At 54.4% G+C, this 23,474-nt stretch overlaps 1 protein-coding gene across 2 annotated transcripts in view; it reads right to left on the bottom strand.

Moving 5' to 3' along the window:
• The window catches only part of syt11a (synaptotagmin XIa), a 35,122-nt gene extending 13,985 nt beyond the window's left edge, over positions 1–21,137 (bottom strand). The window contains exons 1-2 of one of the 2 annotated variants that reach the window (XM_085978489.1): positions 20,842–21,137; positions 1,243–2,072 (exon numbers count right to left, since the gene is read on the bottom strand). In XM_085978489.1, the coding sequence (XP_085834615.1) occupies positions 1,243–2,072; positions 20,842–20,875 (864 nt within the window). In that variant the 5' untranslated portion in view covers positions 20,876–21,137. The remainder of the gene's footprint in view (positions 1–1,242; positions 2,073–20,841) is intronic. The other variant, XM_085978490.1, reaches the window with a different exon arrangement.
• Between the last annotated feature and the right edge of the window lie 2,337 nt (positions 21,138–23,474).

Here is a 23,474-nt window from a genome sequence, read left to right as displayed (position 1 = left end):
CCTGCCCTGGGAGTGTTTGATGGGACAGTGTAGAGGGAGCTTTACTCTCTATCTAACCCGTGCTGTACCTGCCCTGGGAGTGTTTGATGGGACAGTGCAGAGGGAGCTTTACTCTGCATCTAACCCGTGCTGTAACTGCCCTGGGAGTGTTTGATGGGACAGTGTAGAGGGAGCTTTACTCTGTATCTAACCCATGCTGTACCTGCCCTGGGAGTGTTTGATGGGACAGTGTAGAGGGAGCTTTACTCTGTATCTAACCCGTGCTGTACCTGCCCTGGGAGTGTTTGATGGGACAGTGTAGAGGGAGCTTTACTCTGTATCTAACCCGTGCTGTACCTGCCCTGGGAGTGTTTGATGGGACAGTGTAGAGGGAGCTTTACTCTATCTAACCCGTGCTGTACCTGCCCTGGGAGTGTTTGATGGGACAGTGTAGAGGGAGCTTTACTCTGCATCTAACCCATGTTGTACCTGCCCTGGCAGTGTTTGATGGGACAGTGTAGAGGGAGCTTTACTCTGTATCTAACCCGTGTTGTACCTGTCCTGGGAGTGTTTGATGGGACAGTGTAGAGGGAGCTTTACTCTGTATCTAACCCGTGCTGTACCTGCCCTGGGAGTGTTTGATGGGACAGTGTAGAGGGAGCTTTACTCTGTATCTAACCCGTGCTGTACCTGCCCTGGGAGTGTTTGATGGGACAGTGTGGAAGGAGTTTTACTCTGTATCTAACCCTGTGCTATACCTGCCCTGGGAGTGTTTGACGTATGAGGAGAGATTGGGTCGATTGGGCTTGTACTCACTGGAGTCTAGAAGAATGAGAGGTGATCTCATTGAAACTTATAAAATTCTAACAGGACTAGACAGACTAGATGCAGGAAAGATGTTCCCGATGGTCGGGGAGTCCAGAACCAGGGGTCACAGTCTAAGGATAAGGGGTAAACCATTTAGGACAGAGATGAGGAGGAATTTCTTCACCCAGAGAGTGGTGAACCTGTGGAATTCTCTACCACAGAAGGCAGTAGAGGCCAATTCATTAAATATATTCAAGGAGTTAGATATATTTCTTAAGGCTAAAGGGATCAAGGGATATGGGGAGAAGGCAGGGACAGGGTACTGAGTTTGGATGATCAGCCATGATCTCATTGAATGGCGGAGTAGGCTCGAGGGGCCGAATGGCCTCCTCCTGCTCCTATCTTCTATGTTTCTATGTTTGACGGCCCTCTCATCCCAGGAATCGCTCTGGTTACCTGTATGTTCCTCTTTAATATTTCTTGTGTGAGCTGCACCTTGCCGCTGCCGGGGTCGATCCCCGCCAGGGGCACCATGACCTCGCCGATCACGTCGTCGCGGGAGAAGCGGTCGAAGCTGAGGATCAGGAAGTGGAGCACCAGCTCCTGCAGCTGGTTGTAGGGGATCCCGTAGAAGGTGAAGGTCTCGTTGAAGAGCGGGTGGAGGGTCTTCCTCAGAACCCGGGTCTTGATCCGGTGCTTCTTTTCGGGGAGGATGGTCATCTTGATGTAAGGGTCCGAGGTCTGGGTGGTCTCGTCCATCACCGGCAGGCTGTGGGCTTCCTGAATCATCACCACCAGCGCCTTCTTTGGGAAATTATAGTCCACCGAAAAGTTTAGTGTGCCCAGCTTGAGGTCCACCTCGGGAGATGACGGGGACGGGGTCTTGCTGTTGGACGAGCTGGCGCTGTCCTTGGGGGAGACGCCGTCGGGGCTGCCCTGGCAGTCCGTCGTCAAGCGCAGCTCGTCGATGAAGGGGGCAGCACGAGGCCCGCTCTCCGGCCTGTCCGGGCAGAAGAGGCGGTCCACGCCGTCGGGCGCCGTGAGCGGCTGTTGGCCGCTGCCCGCGGGGCAGTCCTTCTCGCGCCGGATGCAGAGCAGCTTCTTGCGGCTGCTGAGGGTCTCCGGGTAGATGCTGATCCCCTTCAGCATGTGCACAAACTTGTAGGGCGGGTTGCTGGCAAGCTTGGCCGACCGCCGGTGGCAGCAGGCCCAGACAAAGACGGTCAGCGAGGCCGACACGATCAGCACGGTGGCTCCGATAAACCCGGCCACGATCGGAGAGACGTCTATAAGACAGAATGATACCGTCAGCTGGCAGCTTGTTATAACACCGCAACACAATCCGCGAATGAATATTTCACTATCCAATCTCGCAGTCACTGTGACTCCAAGTGCAATAAAACCGTCACTGAGAATATTTCTCCCCTCCTGAAAGTGCTGACTTACAAACTCCTACGTCACAGAGTCATAACAGCACAGAAGGAGGCCATTCAGCACATCGAGTCCGTGCCAGAACTTGGGCTGAAATCTGCTACTATATATAACTCCCTGAACCCCTCGATTAGATTCCAGCCTGTAACTCACTCCCGGCTATCTGTTACTCTATATATAACTCCCTGAACCCCTCGATTAGATTCCAGCCTGTAACTCACTCCCGGGTATCTGTTATTCCATATATAAACCCCCCGAACCCCTCGATTAGATTCCAGCCTGTAACTCACTCCCGGGTATCTGTTATTCTATATATAAACCCCCCGAACCCCTCAATTAGATTCCAGCCTGTAACTCACTCCCGGGTATCTGTTATTCTATATATAAACCCCCCGAACCCCTCAATTAGATTCCAGCCTGTAACTCACTCCCGGGTATCTGTTATTCTATATATAAACCCCCCAAACCCCACGATTAGATTCCAGCCTGTAACTCACTCGTGGGTATCTGTTATTCTATATATAAACCCCCCAAACCCCACGATTAGATTCCAGCCTGTAACTCACTCCTGGGTATCTGTTATTCTATATATAAACCCCCCCAAACCCCACGATTAGATTCCAGCCTGTAACTCACTCCCGGGTATCTGTTATTCTATATATAAACCCCCCCGAACCCCTCGATTAGATTCCAGCCTGTAACTCACTCCCGGGTATCTGTTATTCTATATATAAACCCCCCTGAACCTCTCGATTAGATAGAAACATAGAAGATAGGAGCGGGAGTAGGCCATTCGGCCCCTCGAGCCTATTCCGCCATTTAATGAGATCATGGCTGATCATCCAAATTCAGTACCCTGTCCCTGCCTTCTCCCCATATCCCTTGATCCCTTTAGCCTTAAGAAATATATCTAACTCCTTCTTGAATATATTTAATGAATTGGCCTCAACTGCCTTCTGTGGTAGAGAATTCCACAGGTTCACCTCTCTCTGGGTGAAGAAATTCCTCCTCATCTCTGTCCTAAATGGCTTACCCCTTATCCTTAGACTGTGACCCCTGGTTCTGGACTCCCCCCGCCATCGGGAACATCCTTCCTGCATCTAGTCTGTCTAGTCCTGTTAGAATTTTATAAGTTTCAATGAGATCCCCTCTCATTCTTCTAAACTCCAGCGAGTACAAGCCCAATCGGCCCAATCTCTCCTCATACGTCATTCCTGCCATCCCAGGTATCAGCCTGGTGAATCTTCGCTGCACTCCCTCCATGGCAAGAACATCCTTCCTCAGATAAGGCGACCAAAACTGCACACAATACTCAAGGTGTGGTCTCACCAAGGCCCTGTACAACTGCAGCAAGACATCCTTGCTCCTGTGCTCGAATCCTCTCGCTACGAAGGCCAACATACCATTTGCCTTCTTAACTGCCTGCTGCACCTGCATGCTTACCTTCAGCGACTGGTGCACAAGGACACCCAGGTCTCGTTGCACTTCCCCTTTTCCCAATCTATTGCCGTTCAGATAATAATCTGCCTTCCTGTTTTTGCCACCAAAGTGGATAACCTTGCATTGATCCACATTATACTGCATCTGCCCAATCACCCAACCTGTCCAAATCATACTGGAGTTTCTCTGCATCCTCCTCACAGCACACACGCCCACCCAGCTTTGTGTCGTCTGCAAACCTGGAGATATTACATCTAGTTCCCTCGTCTAGATCATTAATATATATTGTGAATAGCTGGGGTCCAAGGACTGATCCCTGCGATACCCCACTAGTCACTGCCTGCCACTCGGAAAAAGACCCGTTTATTCCAACTCTTTGCTTCCTGTCTGCCAACCAGTTCTCTATCCAAGTCAGTACCTTGTCCCCAATCCCATGTGCTTTAACTTTGCACGCTAATCTCTTATGGACCAGGGATCACACATAGAATGACACTGAATTAACAGAACGCCAACAGGCCATTCGGCCCAACTGGTCCGTGCCGGCCATTATGCTCCACACGATCATCCTCCCACCCCTCTTCATCACCAACCTTCAGCTCTGCATGGTTCAGTATTACAGCGGGCGTCACAACAACAGCTTCCATTTATCTAGCACCTTTAATGTAGTGAATCAGACAAAATCTGACGCTGAGCCACCGAAGGAGATATCAGGGACAGGAGACCCAAAGGCCAAAGAGGTCGGTTTTAAGCAGCGTCTTAAAGGAAGAGAGAGAGAGAGAGAGAGAGACGAGAGAAAGGATATACTTGCCATAGAGGGAGTGCAGCGAAGGTTCACCAGACTGATTCCTGGGACGGCAGGACTGTCGTATGAGGAGAGATTGGGTCGACTAGGCCTGTATTCACTAGAGTTTAGAAGAATGAGAGGGGATCTCATTGAAACGTATAAAATTCTGACAGGGCTAGACAGACTGGATGCAGGGAGGATGTTTCCCCTGGCTGGGGGGGTCTAGAACGAGGGGTCACAGTCTCAGGATACGGGGGAGGACATTTAGGACTGAGATGAGGAGAAATTTCTTCACTCAGAGGGTGGTGAACCTGTGGAATTCTCTACCACAGAAGGCTGTGGAGGTCAAGTCACTGAATATATTGAAGAAGGAGATGGATAGATTTCTAGACACAAAAGGCATCAAGGGGTATGGGGAGAGAGCGGGAATATAGTATTGAGATAGAGGATCAGCCAGGATCATAATGAATGGCGGAGCAGGCTCGAGGGGCCGAATGGCCAACTCCTGCTCCTATTTTTCTATGTTTAGGGAGGGAATTCCAGAGCGCGGGGCCCAGGCGGCTGAAGGCACGGCTGCCAATGGTGGAGCGATGGAAATCGGGGGACGCTCGAGAGGCCAGAATTGTTCATCTAGAGCCATTGTCCGTTTCTTTACCTGTCCTATTACCATCTCGTCTCACCTTGAATATCTCTTAAAGTCTCTTCTTTATCCCCTCCCCCATTTACCAGCCCCCAAACTGCCTTTTGTTTCATTTCCTGCCTTTTCTTCTCAGTCCTGACGAAGGGTTTCGACCCGAAACGTTGACTTTGTTTCTCTCTCCACGGATGTTGCCTGGCCTGCTGAGATTGTCCAGCGTTTTCCGTTGTTATTTTGGCCAGAATTGGAGGAGCGCAGAGATCTCGGAGGGGTTGTGGGGCTGGAGGAGGTTACGCCGATAGGGGGCGGGGAGGTGGGGGGGGGGGGGCATTGAGAGAGCTTCTGCTAAACGTTCGAACAAGCTGTTCACCCAACCATTTTAGGTGTTGGAAGAAGAACGAGTTACAGCAGATGTTGTGCAGGGACGCTGCTCCATTGTAACTGTAGGTCTGTGCAGACCGTGATGTGCTCGATGGTCAGAAGCAGTCTTGTCAACTCTCCCATTCCCAGAAGCTGGACAAATGGGGCATTCTCAGCAGTGGGAATCACTGACTCTCCTTAAAAAACCTCCCTCATTGGCCAAGCTTGTGGTCACCTGTCCTAATATCTCCTTATGTGGCTGGGTGTTCCTGTGAAGCGCTTTGGGACATTTTACTACATTAAAGGAGCTATATAAATACAGGTTGTTGGTGTGTTTGGTGTTTATACTCCAGTATCCTAATCCCGTATCTTTGACCACGCTCGATCAGCTCCGATGGACGGGCCACATCGTCCGCACGCCTGATACGAGACTCCCAAAACAAGCGCTCTGCTCGGAGCTCCGACACGGCAAGAGAGCCCCAGGTGGGCAGAGGAAACGCTTCAAGGACACCCTCAAAGCCTCCTTGGAAAAAGTGCAACACCCCCACCGACACCTGGGAATCCCTGGCCCCAAGACCGCACAAAGTGGAGGAGAAGCATCCGGGAAGGCACCGAACACCTTGAGTCTCTTCGCCGGGAGCAAGCGGAAGCCAAGCGCAAACAGAAGGAGCGCACGTCAACCCAAGCACCCCACACCCACCCGCCCCCTTCAACCACCGTCTGCCCCACCTGTGACACAGACTGTAGGTCCCGCATTGGACTCATCAGTCACCTGAGAACTCATCTCTAGTGTGGAAGCAAGTCATCCTCGGTTCCGAGGGACTGCCTAAGAAGAAGACTCGGAGATAGAGGCTGGTGACTCGGTGAGCCAACCCGGGACACTGTGAGCCCAGTGAAAGACTGCCTCAGAAGAAGAATCTCATATCCCTGCTTTGTTCCCATATCCCCCTTTTCTTCAACCCCCCTATCGAATATCTTCTTAAATGTTGACAAGGCTTCTGCTTTAGTCACTAACTCTGGTACAGTAACAAATCCCAAAGCGTCACGAGCCACAACGTATAAAGGTTTCTCTCGCTCTCTGACCTAAATCTCTTACGTTTAATCTGATATCTATTCTTCCTTGTTCTAGATCCCTCAATCACTGAAATCCACTCTCTCCCATCCCTTCATCATTTCAAACATCTGTCAAATGACCCATAATATCCTCAGCCCCTCCCCGCCATCTCTGCAATCTCCTCCAGCCCTACAACCATCCCAGACCTCGGCGCTCCTCCAATTCTGGCCTCTTGCGCATCCCCCGATTTCCATCGCTCCACCATTGGCGGCCGTGCCTTCAGTGTCTGTGTGGAGTTTGCACATTCTCCCCGTGTTTGCGTGGGTTTCCTCCGGGTGCTCCGGTTTCCTCCCACAGTCCAAAGATGTGCGGGTTAGGTTGATTGGCCATGATAAAAAAATTGGCCCTTAGTGTTAGGGGGGATTAAATACGTGGGGTTACGGGGATAGGGCTTGGGTGGGATGGCTGTCGGTGTAGGGACCGGGTGCTAGGGTTTGGATGATCAGCCATGATCTCGTTGAATGGCGGAGCAGGCTCGAAGGGCCGAATGGCCTACTCCTGCTCCTATCTTCTATGTTTCTATGTTTCAGCTGCCTGGGCCCCGAGCTCTGGAATTCCCTCCCTAAACCTCTCCGCCTCTCTCTCCTCCTTTAAGACGCTCCTTAAAACCGACCTCTTTGACCAGGCTTTTGGTCACCTGTCCTAATATGTGGCTCGGTGTCAAATTCCGTTTGATGATCGCTCCTGTGAAGCACCCTGGGACGTTTTACTATGTTAAAAGGCGCTATATAAATACAAGTTGTTGTAACAAAAGCTTCCATTTTTTCATTATATTTTTATTTCCTCATTCGAGGCATTCTTGTAAAATCTGCGCAGTACCCGGTCTATAGCCGCAGCATCCTCCTACACCACACTTGGAGCACTGTGCACAGTTCTGGTCTCCATATACCTCGATTAGACCATACTTGGAGCACTGTGCACAGTTCTGGTCTCCATATACCTTGGTTAGACCACACTTGGAGCACTGTGCACAGTTCTGGTCTCCATATACCTCGATTAGACCACACTTGGAGCACTGTGCACAGTTCTGGTCTCCATATACCTCGGTTAGACCACACTTGGAGCACTGTGCACAGTTCTGGTCTCTATATACCTTGGTTAGACCACACTTGGAGCATTGTGCCCAGTTCTGGTCTCCATATACCTTGGTTAGATCGCACTTGGAGCACTGTGCACAGTTCTGGTCTCCATATACCTCGATTAGACCACACTTGGAGCACTGTGCACAGTTCTGGTCTCCATATGCCGTGGTTAGACCACATTTGGAGCACTGTGCACAGTTCTGGTCTCCATATACCTTGGTTAGACCACATTTGGAGCACTGTGCACAGTCCTGGTCTCCATATACCTTGGTTAGATCGCACTTGGAGCACTGTGCACAGTTCTGGTCTCCATATACCTCGATTAGATCACACTTGGAGCACTGTGCACAGTTCTGGTCTCCATATACCGTGGTTAGACCACACTTGGAGCACTGTGCACAGTTCTGGTCTCCATATACCTTGGTTAGACCACACTTGGAGCACTGTGCACAGTTCTGGTCTCCATATACCTTGGTTAGACCGCACTTGGAGCACTGTGCACAGTTCTGGTCTCCATATACCGTGGTTAGACCACACTTGGAGCACCATGCACAGTTCTGGTCTCCATATACCTTGGTTAGACCACACTTGGAGCACTGTGCACAGTTCTGGTCTCCGTATACCGTGGTTAGACCACACTTGGAGCACTGTGCACAGTTCTGGTCTCCATATTATAAATAGGAGGATATAGAGGCACTGGAGATGGTGCAAAAAAGATTCACAAGGATGATACCAGAATTGGGAGGTTATAAACTATCAGGAAAGACTGAACAGGCTGGGGCTCTTTTCTCTAGAAGAGAGAAGGCTGAGAGGTGACCTGATCGAGGTCTTCAAGATTATGAAAGGGTTCGATAGGGTAGACGTGGAGAAGATGTTTCCACTTGTGGGGGAGACCAGAACTAGGGGCCGTCAATAGAAGATCGTCACTAATAAATCCAATGGGGAATTCAGGAGAAACTTCTTCACCCAGAGAGTGGTGAGAATGTGGAACTCGCTACCACAGGGAGTGGTTGAGGCGAATAGTATCGATGCATTTAAGGGGAAGCTGGATAAACACATGAGGGAGAAAGGAATAGAAGGATATGGTGATGGGGTGAGATGAAGAGGGGTGGGAGGAGGCTCGAGTGGAGCAGAAACACCGGCACGGACGTGATGGGCCGAATGGCCTGTTTCTGTGCTGGAGATACTCTCTAACTATAGGGTGTGAAGCCCAAAACTGCACACAGTACTCCAGCCGTGGTCTTTCGAAGATTCAGTACAGATTCACCATTACACCCTGACTTTTAGATTTTGTACGGTACGTCTCCCTTTTTTATTGACTGCTCCACTTGAGGTACCGCTTTCTGAAACCTGTACTCCTAAATCTCTCTGCTCTCGCTCCCCCCCACCATCATCTTCTGCAGATGTGAAACATCGAGTCATAACGGCACAGGAGGAGGCCATTCGGACCACCAAGTCCGTGCCGGCTCTCCGTAGAGCGATCCAGTCAGTCCCATTCCCCCGCTCTCTCCCCGTAGTCCTGCAAGTTTATTTCCCTCAAGTGTCTATCCAGTCTCCCCTTGAAAACATTGAGGCCTAGAAATTCAGTCGCGTTTGCGCCCACTTATTGGCTATAAAGTGGTTTGCGCCTGAAGTTTTTTATCGCCCGAAATTCAGATGGACCCTAACATCGGCGTTAGCCGGTAGCGCCGCGCCAGCACCGATGACGTCATCGGTGTGCGCAGCGCCCCGGTTGCAATGCTATTCCGGCCCGATGACCAAATTCAGTTGCAGCCGCCTCGCCCGTGGCAGCCGCAAACAGCGTTTGTGAAACGGGGTCTTGCAGCTCCGAAAGGCCGGCGCATAAAGGTGGAGCGGCGGCCGGCCGCTTTCCCGGCGGCCGCCTGCCCGCACCTCCCTCCCCGGACTCCTGCACCACCCCACCGCGGCATTGATGTCTGAGTCCCGCGAGCCCGGCACTTCTCCGTGGTGCCGGGCTCATTTGCCAGGGGAATCCACCGGTGATCTGACGGCTGCAGGCAGCTCCTCCTTAAGAGAAGGAGGAGGCCTGCAGTACCCCAGCCTGCCACACCGCATCGGGTGCCGCAGCGGGAGCTGGACGCCTGAAAGTGACATTCATCGCCCCTAGCGAGGCGGCCAAACCCTGCAATAGCGCCCGCCGCCGTCTTGGCCCATCGCAACTGAATTTTAGGCGGGCGCTACGGGAATCCTGGCGGGCACAAAATTTCGGGCGCAAAAGACCTGGCGGGGCCATACCGAATTTCTAGGCCTGAGTGTCTCCACTTCCACCACTTCCGTCGGCAGCGAGTTCCAGGTTCTCACCACTCGCTGCGTAAAGAAGTTTTTCCTCACGTCCCCCCCGTATCTCTTGTCCAAAACCTTAAATCGGTGTCCCCTAGTCCTTGTACCATCAACTAGTGGGAACAGCCTTTCCCCGTCTAGCCTATCCAAACCCGCCATAATCTTGTACACCTCTGTCAAATCACCCCTCAACCTCCTTTGCTCTAATGAAAACAAATCCAGCTTCTCCAACCTGTCCTTGTAGCTAAGATCCCCCATCCCCGGAACCATTCTGGTAAATCTCCTCTGCACCCTCTCAAGGGCCTTCACATCCTTCCTAAAGTGTGGTGACCAGAACTGGACCCAACACTCCAGTTGTGGCCTAACCATCGCTTTATAAAAGTTCAGCATAACTTCTCTGCTTTTGTACTCAATACCTCTATTTATGAAGCCCAAGATCCCATGTGCTTTGCTAACCACTCTCTCAATATGTCCTGCCACCTTCAGGGACCTGTGCACATTAACTCCCAGGTCCCTCTGTCCCTGCACACTCTTTAAAACTGTGCCATTAAGTGTATATTGCCTCTCCCTGTTCCTTCTGCCAAAATGCATCACCTCACACTTCTCTATATTAAACTCCATCTGCCACTTGTCTGCCCATTCTACTAGCCTTTCCATGTCCTGTTGCAGTCGATTGGTATCATCCTCACTGTTTGCCACACCCCCAAGTTTGGTGTCATCGGCAAATTGAGAAATTAGATAGAAAAAAAATAGGAGCAGGAGTCGGCCACTCGGCCCTTCGAGCCTGCTCCGCCATTCAATATGACCATGGCTGATCCTCTATCTCAATACCATATTCCCGCTCTCTCCCCATACCCCTTGATGCCTTTTGTGTCTAGAAATCTATCGATCTCCTTCTTCAATATATTCAGTGACTTGGCCTCCACAGCCTTCTGTGGTAGAGAATTCCACAGGTTCACCAGCCTCTGAGTGAAGACATTTCTCCTCATCTCAGTCCTAAATGTATCCTGAGTCTGTGACCCCTCGTTCTGGACCCCCCAGCCAGGGGAAACATCCTCCCTGCATCCAGTCTGTCTCGCCCTGTCAGAATTTTATACGTTTCAATGAGATCTCCCTCTCATTCTTCTAAACTCTAGTGAATACAGGCCTAGTCGACCCAATCTCTCCTCATACGACAGTCCTGCCATCCCAGGAATCAGCCTGGTGAACCTTCGCTGCACTCCCTCGATGACAAACATAGAAACATAGAAGATAGGAGCAGGAGTAGGCCATTCGGCCCTTCGAGCCTGCTCCGCCATTCAATGAGATCATGGCTGATCATCCAAATTCAGTACCCTGTCCCTGCCTTCTCCCCATATCCCTTGATCCCCTTAGCTTTAAGAAATATATCCAACTCCTTCTTGAATATATTTAATGAATTGGCCTCAACTGCCTTCTGTGGTAGAGAATTCCACAGGTTCACCACTCTCTGGGTGAAGAAATTCCTCCTCATCTCAGTCCTAAATGGCTTACCCCTTATCCTTAGACTGTGACCCCTGGTTCTGGACTCCCCGCCATCGGGAACATCCTTCCAGCATCTAGTCTGTCCAGTCCTGTTAGAATTTTATAAGTTTCGATGAGATCCCCTCTCATTCTTCTAAACTCCAGCGAGTACAAGCCCAATCGACCCAATCTCTCCTCATACGTCATTCCTGCCATCCCAGGTATCAGCCTGGTGAATCTTCACTGAACTCCCTCCATGACAAGAGCATACTTCCTCAGATAAGGCGACCAAAACTGCACACAATACTCAAGGTGTGGTCTCACCAAGGCCCTGTACAACTGCAGCAAGACATCCTTGTTCCTGTACTCGAACCCTCTCGCTACGAAGGCCAACATACCATTTGCCTTCTTAACCGCCTGCTGCACCTGCATGCTTACTTTCAGTGACTGGTGCACAAGGACGCCCAGGTCTCGTTGCACTTCCCCTTCTCCCAATCTATTGCCATTTAGATAATAATCTGCCTTCCTGTTTTTGACACCAAAGTGGATAACCTCACATTTATCCACATTATATTGCTTCTGCCCAATCACCCAATCTGTCCAAATCATACTGGAGTTTCTCGGCATCCTCCTCACAGCACACACGCCCACCCAGCTTTGTGTCGTCTGCAAACTTGGGGATATTACATCTACAGGAAACTTTGTGTTATCCGGCACCGACGGGACCGAGCTGTTGCCGTCCCATCAAAACTGCCGGACAAACCAGCGCTAATGTTGAAACATACGGAGATTTTGAGCTCCGTATCTGGCAACAAACCCTGTTGCGCAGCTTCTAAACAGTCGGCCGTACCTTGCAAGCGTCTCTGTAGCTTAGCAACAGCTTCAGCGAGACCTTGCAGAGCCTGACTGGTGAAAAAAAAGCAACGAAAAGAAAAAAAACCCGAACGAAACGGCTCCTGATTTTTGCCGGTGGCTCGAGCATTCCGGACAGTTAACCTCCGGATAAACCAAAGTTTCCTGTAGTTCCCTCGTCCAGATCATTAATATATATTGTGAATAGCTGGGGTCCTAGCACCAATCCCTGCGGTACCCCACTAGTCACTGCCTGCCACTCGGAAAAAGACCCGTTTATTCCAACTCTTTGCTTTCTGTCTGACAACCAGTTCTCTATCCAAGTCAGTACCTTGCCCCCAATCCCATGTGCCTTAATTTTACACGCTAATCTCTTATGCGGGACCTTATCGAAAGCCTTTTGAAAATCCAAATACACCACATCCACTGGTTCTCCCTTATCAATTTTACTAGTTACATCCTCAAAAAATTCCAGTAGATTAGTCAAGCACAATTTACCTTTTGTAAAGCCATGTTGACTTTGTCCGATCCGGTCACTTTTTTCCAAGTGCTCTGCTATTACATCCTTTATAATGGACTCTAGCATTTTCCCCACTACCGATGTCAGGCTTACCTTACGTTTTCTCTCTATATATATCTTTCTGAGGTAAGGAGACCAAAACTGCACACAGTACTCCAGGTGTGGTCTCACCAAGGCCCTGTACAATTCTACTCTGTATTCCAATATCCAGGTCATTTATTTATATATATATATAATTATCATTCATGTGGAAATGACTTATGAAATGATACTGGGCGGCCTGCTGGTGGCGCTGTCCAGGGAGAGTATAAATACTCGGGCACGGGCCCAGCTTGCGCAGGACATTCTTTAACAGGAACTAGTGAAGGACACTAGGCCTCCATGTTGTAAAACAGTTGATTAAAGCTTTGTTTAACGCTTAGACCAAGTGCCCAGTAGTTTTCCTACGTCACACTCGTTCCATGAAATGGGGCGGCTTCAACACATACGTGCTGTTTCGAAAACTAAGAATAATTAGCTGGATATTTAGTCGGAGATGAGGAGAAATGTTTTCACTCGGACAGATGTCGGCATCTGGCACGCTCTGCCTGAGAAGGTGCTGGGAGCTGATTAAAACCTCCCGAGGCGCTGCACAGGAGCGGAAATCAGACACCGAGCCACATCAGGAGATATTAGGACAGGTGACCAAAAGCTGGGTCAAAGAGGGAGGTTTTAAGGAGCGTCTTAAAGGAGGAGAGAGAGGCGGAGAGGTTTAGGGAGGGAATTCCAGAGCTCGGGGCCCAGGCGGCTGAAGGCACGGCCGCCAATGGTGGAGCGATGGAAATCGGGGGATGCGCAAGAGGGCAGAATTGGAGGAACGCAAAGATCTCGGGGGGGGGGGGGGGGGGATGGTTGTGGGGCCGGAGGAGGTTACAGAGATAGGGAGGGGTGTAGGGGCTGGAGAAGGTTACAGAGATAGGGAGGGGTGTAGGGGCTGGAGGAGGTTATAGAGATAGGGAGGGGTGTAGGGTTGGAGGAGGTTACAGAGATAGGGAGGGGTGTAGGGGCTGGAGGAAGTTACAGAGATAGGGAGGGGTGTAGGGGCTGGAGGGGGTTACAGAGATAGGGAGGGGTGTAGGGGCTGGAGGAGGTTATAGAGATAGGGAGGGGTGTAGGGGCTGGAGGAGGTTACAGAGATGGGGAGGGGTGTAGGGCTGGAGGAGGTTAGAGAGATAGGGAGGGGTGTAGGGCTGGAGGAGGTTACAGAGATGGGGAGGGGTGTAGGGGCTGGAGGAGGTTACAGCGATAGGGAGGGGTGTAGGGGCTGGAGGAGGTTACAGAGATAGGGAGGGGTGTAGGGGCTGGAGGAGGTTACAGCGATAGGGAGGGGTGTAGGGGCTGGAGGAGGTTACAGAGATGGGGAGGGGTGTAGGGCTGGAGGAGGTTACAGAGCTAGGGAGGGGTGTAGGGCTGGAGGGGGTCACAGAGATAGGGAGGGGTGTAGGGCTGGAGGAGGGGTGTAGGGCTGGAGGAGGTTACAGAGATCGGGAGGGGTGTAGGACTGGAGGAGGTTACAGAGATAGGGAGGGGTGTAGGGGCTGGAGGAGGTTACAGAGATAGGGAGGGGTGTAGGGGCTGGAGGAGGTTACAGAGATGGGGAGGGGTGTAGGGTTGGAGGAGGTTACAGAGAAAGGGAGGGGTGTAGGGCTGGAGGAGGTTACAGAGATAGGGAGGGGTGTAGGGTTGGAGGAGGTTAGAGAGATAGGGAGGGGTGTAGGGGCTGGAGGGGGTTACAGAGATAGGGAGGGGTGTAGAGGCTGGAGGCGGTTACAGAGATAGGGAGGGGTGTAGGGGCTGGAGGAGGTTATAGAGATAGGGAGGAGTGTAGGGTTGGAGGAGGTTTGAGAGATAGGGAGGGGTGTAGGGCTGGAGAAGGTTACAGAGATAGGGAGGGGTGTAGGGCTGGAGGGGGTTACAGAGATAGGGAGGGGTGTAGGGGCTGGAGGAGGTTACAGAGATAGGGAGGGGTGTACGGGCTGGAGGGGGTTACAGAGATAGGGAGGGGTGTAGGGCTGGAGGAGGTTACAGAGATAGGGAGGGGTGTAGGGCTGGAGGAGGTTACAGAGATAGGGAGGGGTGTAGGGGCTGGAGGGGGTTACAGAGATAGGGAGGGGTGTAGGTGCTGGAGGGGGTTACAGAGCTAGGGAGGGGTGTAGGGCTGGAGGGGGTCACAGAGATAGGGAGGGGTGTAGGGGCTGGAGGGGGTCACAGAGATAGGGAGGGGTGTAGGGCTGGAGCAGGGGTGTAGGGCTGGAGGAGGTTACAGAGATCGGGAGGGGTGTAGGACTGGAGGAGGTTACAGAGATAGGGAGGGGTGTAGGGGCTGGAGGAGGTTACAGGGATAGGGAGGGGTGTAGGGGCTGGAGGAGGTTACAGAGATAGGGAGGGGTGTAGGGCTGGAGGAGGTTACAGAGATGGGGAGGGGTGTAGGGCTGGAGGAGGTTACAGAGATGGGGAGTGGTGTAGGGGCTGGAGGGGGTTACAGAGATAGGGAGGGGTGTAGGGCTGGAGGAGGTTACAGAGATCGGGAGGGGTGTAGGCCTGGAGGAGGTTACAGAGATAGGGAGGGGTGTAGGGGCTGGAGGAGGTTACAGAGATGGGGAGGGGTGTAGGGGCTGGAGGAGGTTACAGAGATAGGGAGGGGTGTAGGGCTGGAGGGGGTTACAGAGATAGGGAGGGGTGTAGGGGCTGGAGGAGGTTACAGAGATGGGGCGGGGTGTAGGACTGGAGGAGGTTACAGAGATGGGGAGGGGTGTAGGGGCTGGAGGAGGTTACAGAGATGGGGAGGGGTGTAGGACTGGAGGAGGTTACAGAGATGGGGAGGGGTGTAGGGCTGGAGGAGGTTACAGAGATAGGGAGGGGTGTAGGGCTGGAGGGGGTTACAGAGATAGGGAGGGGTGTAGGGGCTGGAGGAGGTTACAGAGATGGGGAGGGGTGTAGGACTGGAGGAGGTTACAGAGATGGGGAGGGGTGTAGGGCTGGAGGGGGTTACAGAGATAGGGAGGGGTGTAGGGCTGGAGGGGGTTACAGAGATAGGGAGGGGTGTAGGGGCTGGAGGAGGTTACAGAGATAGGGAGGGGTGTAGGGGCTGGAGGAGGTTACAGAGATGGGGAGGGGTGTAGGGCTGGAGGAGGTTACAGAGATGGGGAGGGGTGTAGGGGCTGGAGGAGGTTACAGAGATGGGGAGGGGTGTAGGGGCTGGAGGAGGTTACAGAGATAGGGAGGGGTGTAGGGGCTGGAGGGGGTTACAGAGATAGGGAGGGGTGTAGGGCTGGAGGAGGTTACAGAGATAGGGAGGGGTGTAGGGCTGGAGGGGGTTACAGAGATAGGGAGGGGTGTAGGGGCTGGAGGAGGTTACAGAGATGGGGAGGGTTGTAGGGCTGGAGGAGGTTACAGAGATGGGGAGGGGTGTAGGGGCTGGAGGAGGTTACAGAGATGGGGAGGGGTGTAGGGGCTGGAGGAGGTTACAGAGATAGGGAGGGGTGTAGGGGCTGGAGGGGGTTACAGAGATGGGGAGGGGTGTAGGGTAAATATCCGAGCCCCCACCATTCCGTCCTCGCTCAATCTCCACGCACGTGGTGCACGGGGACCACAGCAGATCTTACCCTTCTCAAGCCAAGGGCCATTGAGGTCAATGGCGACCCCCTCCCTTGCTCCTCACTGCAGATCCCCCCCCCCCACACTGCCCCCGTCTGCGACCTGCTAATGTCACGGACCAGGGGGGTAAACCTGGGATCTTCCTGCTCTGCCGGGCACACACCGAGCCAATGGGTGCGAGCTCTTCCGTCTGGTTTATCTGCCGGTCTGCCGATGACGAGTGTCGTATTTCCAGGGCCGGGGTTGTTCTGGCGACGGACGCTTGGCAGGAACCTAACTTCCTCAAGGTTAACAGAGGGGATACGCGCCTCCCGGGGCGAAAGGTGGAACAGACAATCGCTATCTCCTGGACCCAGCCAGCAACACGACATCTGTTGCCCCTGGCAACGTGTCAGTTCTGATGTAAGGCAGACGGACTGCTCCGAGATTTCTGGATCGCAGCAGACACTTGAGACAGAGTCCTTCCCCCTCGGTCCCAAGGCCGTTTATGTAATAAAGGGACATATTGTAGAGACAGAACATTTATTAAGAACAGTTTCTGGGCAGTAAGTTAGAAAGGAGAAAGATCTCGCATTTCTCCAGCGCCTTTCACCCCCTCAGGACGTCCCAAAGCGCTTTACAGCCAATGAAGTACTTTTTTTGAAGTGTGGTCACTGTTGTAATGTAGGAAACGCGGCAGCCAATTTGCGCACAGCAAGCTCCCACAAGCAGCAATGTGATAATGACCAGATCATCTGTTTTAGTGATGTTGGTTGAGGGATAAATATTGGCCCCAGGACACCGGGGAGAACTCCTCCCCTGCCCTTGTTCAGTATGGTGGCCGTGGGATCTTTTATGTCCACCTTAGAGGGCAGATGGGGTCACGGGTTTAATGGCTCATCCAAAAGACGGCACCTCCGATAGTGCGGTTCTCCCTCAGTACCGCCCCTCCGACAGTGCGGCGCTCCCTCAGTACTGCCCCTCCGACAGTGCGGCGCTCCCTCAGTACTGCCCCTCCGACAGTGCGGCGCTCCCTCAGTACTGCCCCTCCGACAGTGCGGCGCTCCCTCAGTACTGCCCCTCCGACAGTGCGGCGCTCCCTCAGTACTGCCCCTCCGACAGTGCGGCGCTCCCTCAGTACTGCCCCTCCGACAGTGCGGCGCTCCCTCAGTACTGCCCCTCCGACAGTGCGGCGCTCCCTCAGTACTGCCCCTCCGACAGTGCGGCGCTCCCTCAGTACTGCCCCTCCGACAGTGCGGCGCTCCCTCAGTACTGCCCCTCCGACAGTGCGGCGCTCCCTCAGTACTGCCCCTCCGACAGTGCGGCGCTCCCTCAGTACTGCCCCTCCGACAGAGCGGCGCTCCCTCAGTACTGCCCCTCCGACAGTGCAACACTCCCTCAGTACTGCCCCTCCGACAGTGCGCTGCTCCCTCAGTACCGCCCCTCCGACAGTGCGGCGCTCCCTCAGTACTGCCCCTCCGACAGTGCGGCGCTCCCTCAGTACTGCCCCTCCGACAGTGCGGCGCTCCCTCAGTACCGCCCTTCCGACAGTGCGGCGCTCCCTCAGTACTGCCCCTCCGACAGAGCGGCGCTCCCTTAGTACTGCCCCTCCGACAGTGCAACACTCCCTCAGTACTGCCCCTCCGACAGTGCGCTGCTCCCTCAGTACTGCCCCTCCGACAGTGCGGCGCTCCCTCAGTACTGCCCCTCCGACAGTGCGGCGCTCCCTCAGTACTGCCCCTCCGACAGTGCAACACTCCCTCAGTACTGCCCCTCCGACAGTGCGCTGCTCCCTCAGTACTGCCCTCAGTCCACTGGCAGGACAGACCCACAAGGGGTGGTGTCACAGTGGTATACAGTCCTGAAGGAGTGGCCCTGGGTGTCCTCAACATTGACTCCGGACCCCATGAAGTCTCATGGCTTCAGGTCAAGCATGGGCAAAGAAACCTCCTCCTGATTCCCACCTACCGCTCTCCCTCAGCTGATGAACCAGTACTCCTCCATGTTGAACACCACTTGGAAGAAGCACTGAGAGTAGCAAGGGCACAGAATGTACTCTGGGTGGGGGACTTCAATGTCCATCACCGAGAGTGGTTCGGTAGCACCACTACTGACCGAGCTGGTCGAGTCCTGAAGGACATAACTGCCAGTCTGGGCCTGCGACAGGTGGTGAGAGAACCAACACGAGGGAAAAACCTACTTGACCTCGTCCTCACCAATCTACCTGTCGCAGATGCTTCTGTCCATGACCGTATTGGCAGCAGTGACCACCGCACAGTCATTGTGGAGGTGAAGTCCCGTCTTCACACTGAGGACACCGTGCTAAATGGGGAAGATTCAGAACAGATCCAGCAGCTCAAAACTGGGCATCCATGAGGCACTGTGGGCCATCAGCAACAGCAGAATTGTACTCCACCACAATCTGTAACCTCATGGCCCGGCATATCCCTCACTCTACCATTACCACCAAGCCAGGGGACCAACCCAGATTTAACGACGAGTGTCGAACAGCATGCCAGGAGCAGCACCAGGCGTACCTGAAAATGAGGTGCCAACCTGGGGAAGCTGCAACACAGGACTACATGCATGCTAAAAAGCAGAAGCAGCATGCTATAGACAGGGCTAAGCGATCCCACAATCAACGGATCAGATCAAAGCTCTGCAGTCCTGCCACATCCAGTCGCGAATGGTGGTGGACCATTAAACAACTAACGGGAGGAGAAGGCTCCATGAATATCCCCATCCTCAATGATGGTGGAGCCCAGCACGTGAGTGCAAAAGACAAGGCTGAAGCGTTTGCAACCATCTTCAGCCAGAAGTGCCAAGTGGATGATCCATAACCGCCTACTCCTGAGGTCCCCACCATCACAGAAGCCAGTACTGCCCCTCCGACAGTGCGGCACTCCCTCAGTACTGGCCCGCTCCCTCAGTACTGGCCCTCTCCCTCAGTACTGGCCCTCTGACAGTGCAGCTCTCCCTCAGTACTGGCCCTCTCCCTCAGTACTGCCCCTCCGACAGTGCGGCACTCCCTCAGTACTGCCCCTCCGACAGTGCGGCGCTCCCTCAGTACTGCCCCTCCGACAGTGCGGCACTCCCTCAGTACTGCCCCTCCGACAGTGCGGCGCTCCCTCAGTACTGCCCCTCCGACAGTGCGGCACTCCCTCAGTACTGCCCCTCCGACAGTGCGGCACTCCCTCAGTACTGCCCCTCCGACAGTGCGGCGCTCCCTCAGTACTGCCCGTCCGACAGTGCAGCTCTCCCTCAGTACTGCCCCTCCGACAGTGCAGCTCTCCCTCAGTACTGCACTGGGAGTGTCAGCCTGGATTTTGTGCTCAAGTCTCTGGAGTGGGACTTGAACCCACGACCTTCTGACTCAGAGGCGAGGGTGGCACCCAGTGAGCCATGGCTGACACTAGAGATGGGGAAGCGATGTTGTGTTCAGACAAATACGTCTTATGATCTAATGAACTCTCCAGTGTATCAGCGACTTACGTCACTCTGATTATTCGCCATACCCCATGCTCAGTAAGTTATCGCTGGCAATTGTCGTATTTCGATCATTTTTAAGAAATACCGTGATACATAATCTTAGAAGCTGGTTAAAATCTGCTTGAATCAAGAATTCTCTGCTATCACCCCACACCTTCCAGTCCCAATCTCAGGGCTGGGTCACATCACAATTCCTGGTCTCTGTTGTCTGGCTAATTGCATTATTTATTTTTTTTCCGCGAGATCCAATAGGGAATAAACTTTCCCAGACTTCAGAAATTACAATATCCAGCAATATTTTTTAAATGCACAACGAGGAGGGGAAGGGGAGGGAGTCTGGAGTTTGCAGAAGTGAGGGGTCTGATCTCTGATTGCTACAGATCTGTTGGGGCTGCAATGGGGGGGGGAGGAAGAAGGTTTGAGAGCAGTGGGCTGCTTAGAAACAGACATCACGTCATGCTCTCAAACCCCAGGCATCGCAAATACAGGCAGACAAGGCCATACCCAGATTGCAAAATAAAAAAACATCTTATTGGAGAGGGGGGGGGGGAAAGAGGGAGGATTGCATAGAGGGAATCATTGCATCCCACATATTAAACGCTAAACCTTAATTATTTTTTAAAAATCCAGCAGATAATTGATCACAACAGTTCATCATTAGCCAACCTGCAAAAAAAAAATGATTCACCTGACTGTCTCAAGTCGCATTGTTGACAATAACAGTTGCCTCTGGCACTTGGAAATTTGATGCGAATCCTAAAATGTTAAATGCAAAAATCTGTTTATCCCAAATTCACCTCTCCATAACCAAGATTTTTTCCTGGTGTGTGTTTTTTTTTGGTTAGGGGGGGGGGGCACGACTCCTTCTAAGATTATGTATAAATAAAGGGAAGGTTGCATTTAAATGCATAATGTTAAAATCTTTGAGCATTTTTGCAATTCACTCACCGAAGGAGGGTCTGATGTTGCTGATTTCAGCCATTTGGCCGCTGGTTTGTCTCGGTGTCTCCTCTCGATTTGCAGCTTATTTTCTGGATTTAAAGAGGTGCTGTTGGTTGCGGCGGGGGGGGGTTTATTTTTCTTCTTGTTGTTGCATGCAGCAGGGCTGTGCCGCGATCCGGGAGGAGGAGGCTGTGCGCTGGCTGCTCCCCGGGACTTGTCTTCGCTGCTCTCGCATCAGCACCGCAGCCGCGGCGAGCTCCGGCGGAAAGAGCCGAGCGCCTCTGGTTCGGCAATCTCCGGCTCCGCCCCCGAGTCACGGACAGAGCCGAGCGCCACTCTCGCCTCTCGTTCGGCTCCCCCCCGAGTCACGGAAACAGCCGAGCGCCTCTCTCGCCTCGTTCGGCTCCCCCGAGTCACGGAAAGAGCCGAGCGCCTCTCTCGCCTCTCGCTCGACTCCGCCGAGTCACGGAAAGAGCCGAGCGCCTCTCTCGCCTCTCGCTCGGCTCCCCCGAGTCACGGAAAGAGCCGAGCGCTTCTCTCGCTTGCCTCTCGCTCGGCTCCGCCCCGAGTCACGGAAAGAGCCGAGCGCTTCTCTCGCCTCTCGCTCGGCTCCCCCGAGTCACGGAAAGAGCCGAGCGCTTCTCTCGCTTACCTCTCGCTCGGCTCCGCCCCCGAGTCACGGAAAGAGCCGAGCGCCTCTGGTTCGGCTTCCCCCCCACCCGAGTCACGGAAAGAGCCGAGCGCCTCTGGTTCGGCTTCCCCCCCCCCCGAGTCACGGAAATAGCCGAGCGCCCCTCGTTCGGCAATCTCCGGCTCCGCCCCCGAGTCACGGAAACAGCCGAGCGCCTCGCTCGCCTCGTTCGGCTCCCCCGAGTCACGGAAACAGCCGAGCGCTCTCTCGCCTCTCGCTCGGCTCCGCCCCGAGTCACGGAAAGAGCCGAGCGCCTCTGGTTCGGCAATCTCCGGCTCCGCCCCGAGTCACGGAAAGAGCCGAGCGCCTCTGGTTCGGCTTCCCCCCCGAGTCACGGAAAGAGCCGAGCGCCTCTGGTTCGGCTTCCCCCCCCCCGAGTCACGGAAAGAGCCGAGCGCCCCTCGTTCGGCAATCTCCGGCTCCGCCCCCGAGTCACGGAAACAGCCGAGCGCCTCGCTCGCCTCGTTCGGCTCCCCCGAGTCACGGAAACAGCCTCTCGCTCTCTCGCCTCTCGCTCGGCTCCGCCCCGAGTCACGGAAAGAGCCGAGCGCCTCTGGTTCGGCAATCTCCGGCTCCGCCCCGAGTCACGGAAAGAGCCGAGCGCCTCTGGTTCGGCTTCCCCCCCGAGTCACGGAAAGAGCCGAGCACCTCTGGTTCGGCAATCTCCGGCTCCGCCCCGAGTCACGGAAAGAGCCGAGCGCCTCTGGTTCGGCAATCTCCGGCTCCGCCCCGAGTCACGGAAAGAGCCGAGCGCCTCTGGTTCGGCTTCCCCCCCCGAGTCACGGAAAGAACCGAGCGCCCCTCGTTCGGCAATCTCCGGCTCCGCCCTCGAGTCACGGAAACAGCCGAGCGCCTCGCTCGCCTCGTTCGGCTCCCCCGAGTCACGGAAACAGCCGAGCGCTCTCTCGCCTCTCGCTCGGCTCCGCCCCGAGGCACGGAAAGAGCCGAGCGCCTCGCTCACCTCGTTCGGCTCCCCCGAGTCACGGAAACAGCCGAGCGCTCTCTCGCCTCTCGCTCGGCTCCGCCCCGAGTCACGGAAAGAGCCGAGCGCCTCTGGTTCGGCAATCTCCGGCTCCACCCCCCGAGTCACGGAAAGAGCCGAGCGCCTCTGGTTCGGCAATCTCCGGCTCGGCCCCGAGTCACGGAAACAGCCGAGCGCCTCACTCGCCTCGTTCGGCTCCCCCGAGTCACGGACACAGCCGAGCGCCTCGCTCGCCTCATTCGGCTCCCCCGAGTCACGGAAAGAGCCAAGCGCCTCTGGTTCGGCAATCTCCGGCTCCGCCCCCCGAGTCACGGAAAGAGCCGAGCGCCCCTGGTTCGGCAATCTCCGGCTCCACCCCCCGAGTCACGGAAGGAGCCGAGCGCCCCTGGTTCGGCAATCTCCGGCTCCGCCCCCCGAGTCACGGAAAGAGCCGAGCGCCTCTGGTTCGGCAATCTCCGGCTCCGCCCCCGAGTCACGGAAAGAGCCGAGCGCCTCTGGTTCAGCAATCTCCGGCTCCGCCCCGAGTCACGGAAAGAGACGAGCGCCTCTGGTTCGGCAATCTCCGGCTCCACCCCCCGAGTCACGGAAAGAGCCGAGCGCCTCTGGTTCGGCAATCTCCGGCTCGGCCCCGAGTCACGGAAACAGCCGAGCGCCTCACTCGCCTCGTTCGGCTCCCCCGAGTCACGGAAACAGCCGAGCGCCTCGCTCGCCTCATTCGGCTCCCCCGAGTCACGGAAAGAGCCAAGCGCCTCTGGTTCGGCAATCTCCGGCTCCGCCCCCCGAGTCACGGAAAGAGCCGAGCGCCCCTGGTTCGGCAATCTCCGGCTCCACCCCCCGAGTCACGGAAGGAGCCGAGCGCCCCTGGTTCGGCAATCTCCGGCTCCGCCCCCCGAGTCACGGAAAGAGCCGAGCGCCTCTGGTTCGGCAATCTCCGGCTCCGCCCCCGAGTCACGGAAAGAGCCGAGC

Source organism: Somniosus microcephalus, unplaced genomic scaffold (assembly GCF_052327205.1).
Source record: "Somniosus microcephalus isolate GS21.2 unplaced genomic scaffold, FLI_Smic_1.0 unresolved_chr7, whole genome shotgun sequence".
Taxonomy (NCBI): domain Eukaryota; kingdom Metazoa; phylum Chordata; class Chondrichthyes; order Squaliformes; family Somniosidae; genus Somniosus; species Somniosus microcephalus.
The sequence above is the reverse complement of the archived record's forward strand: the minus strand, read 5'-3'. Positions and strand labels throughout refer to the sequence as shown.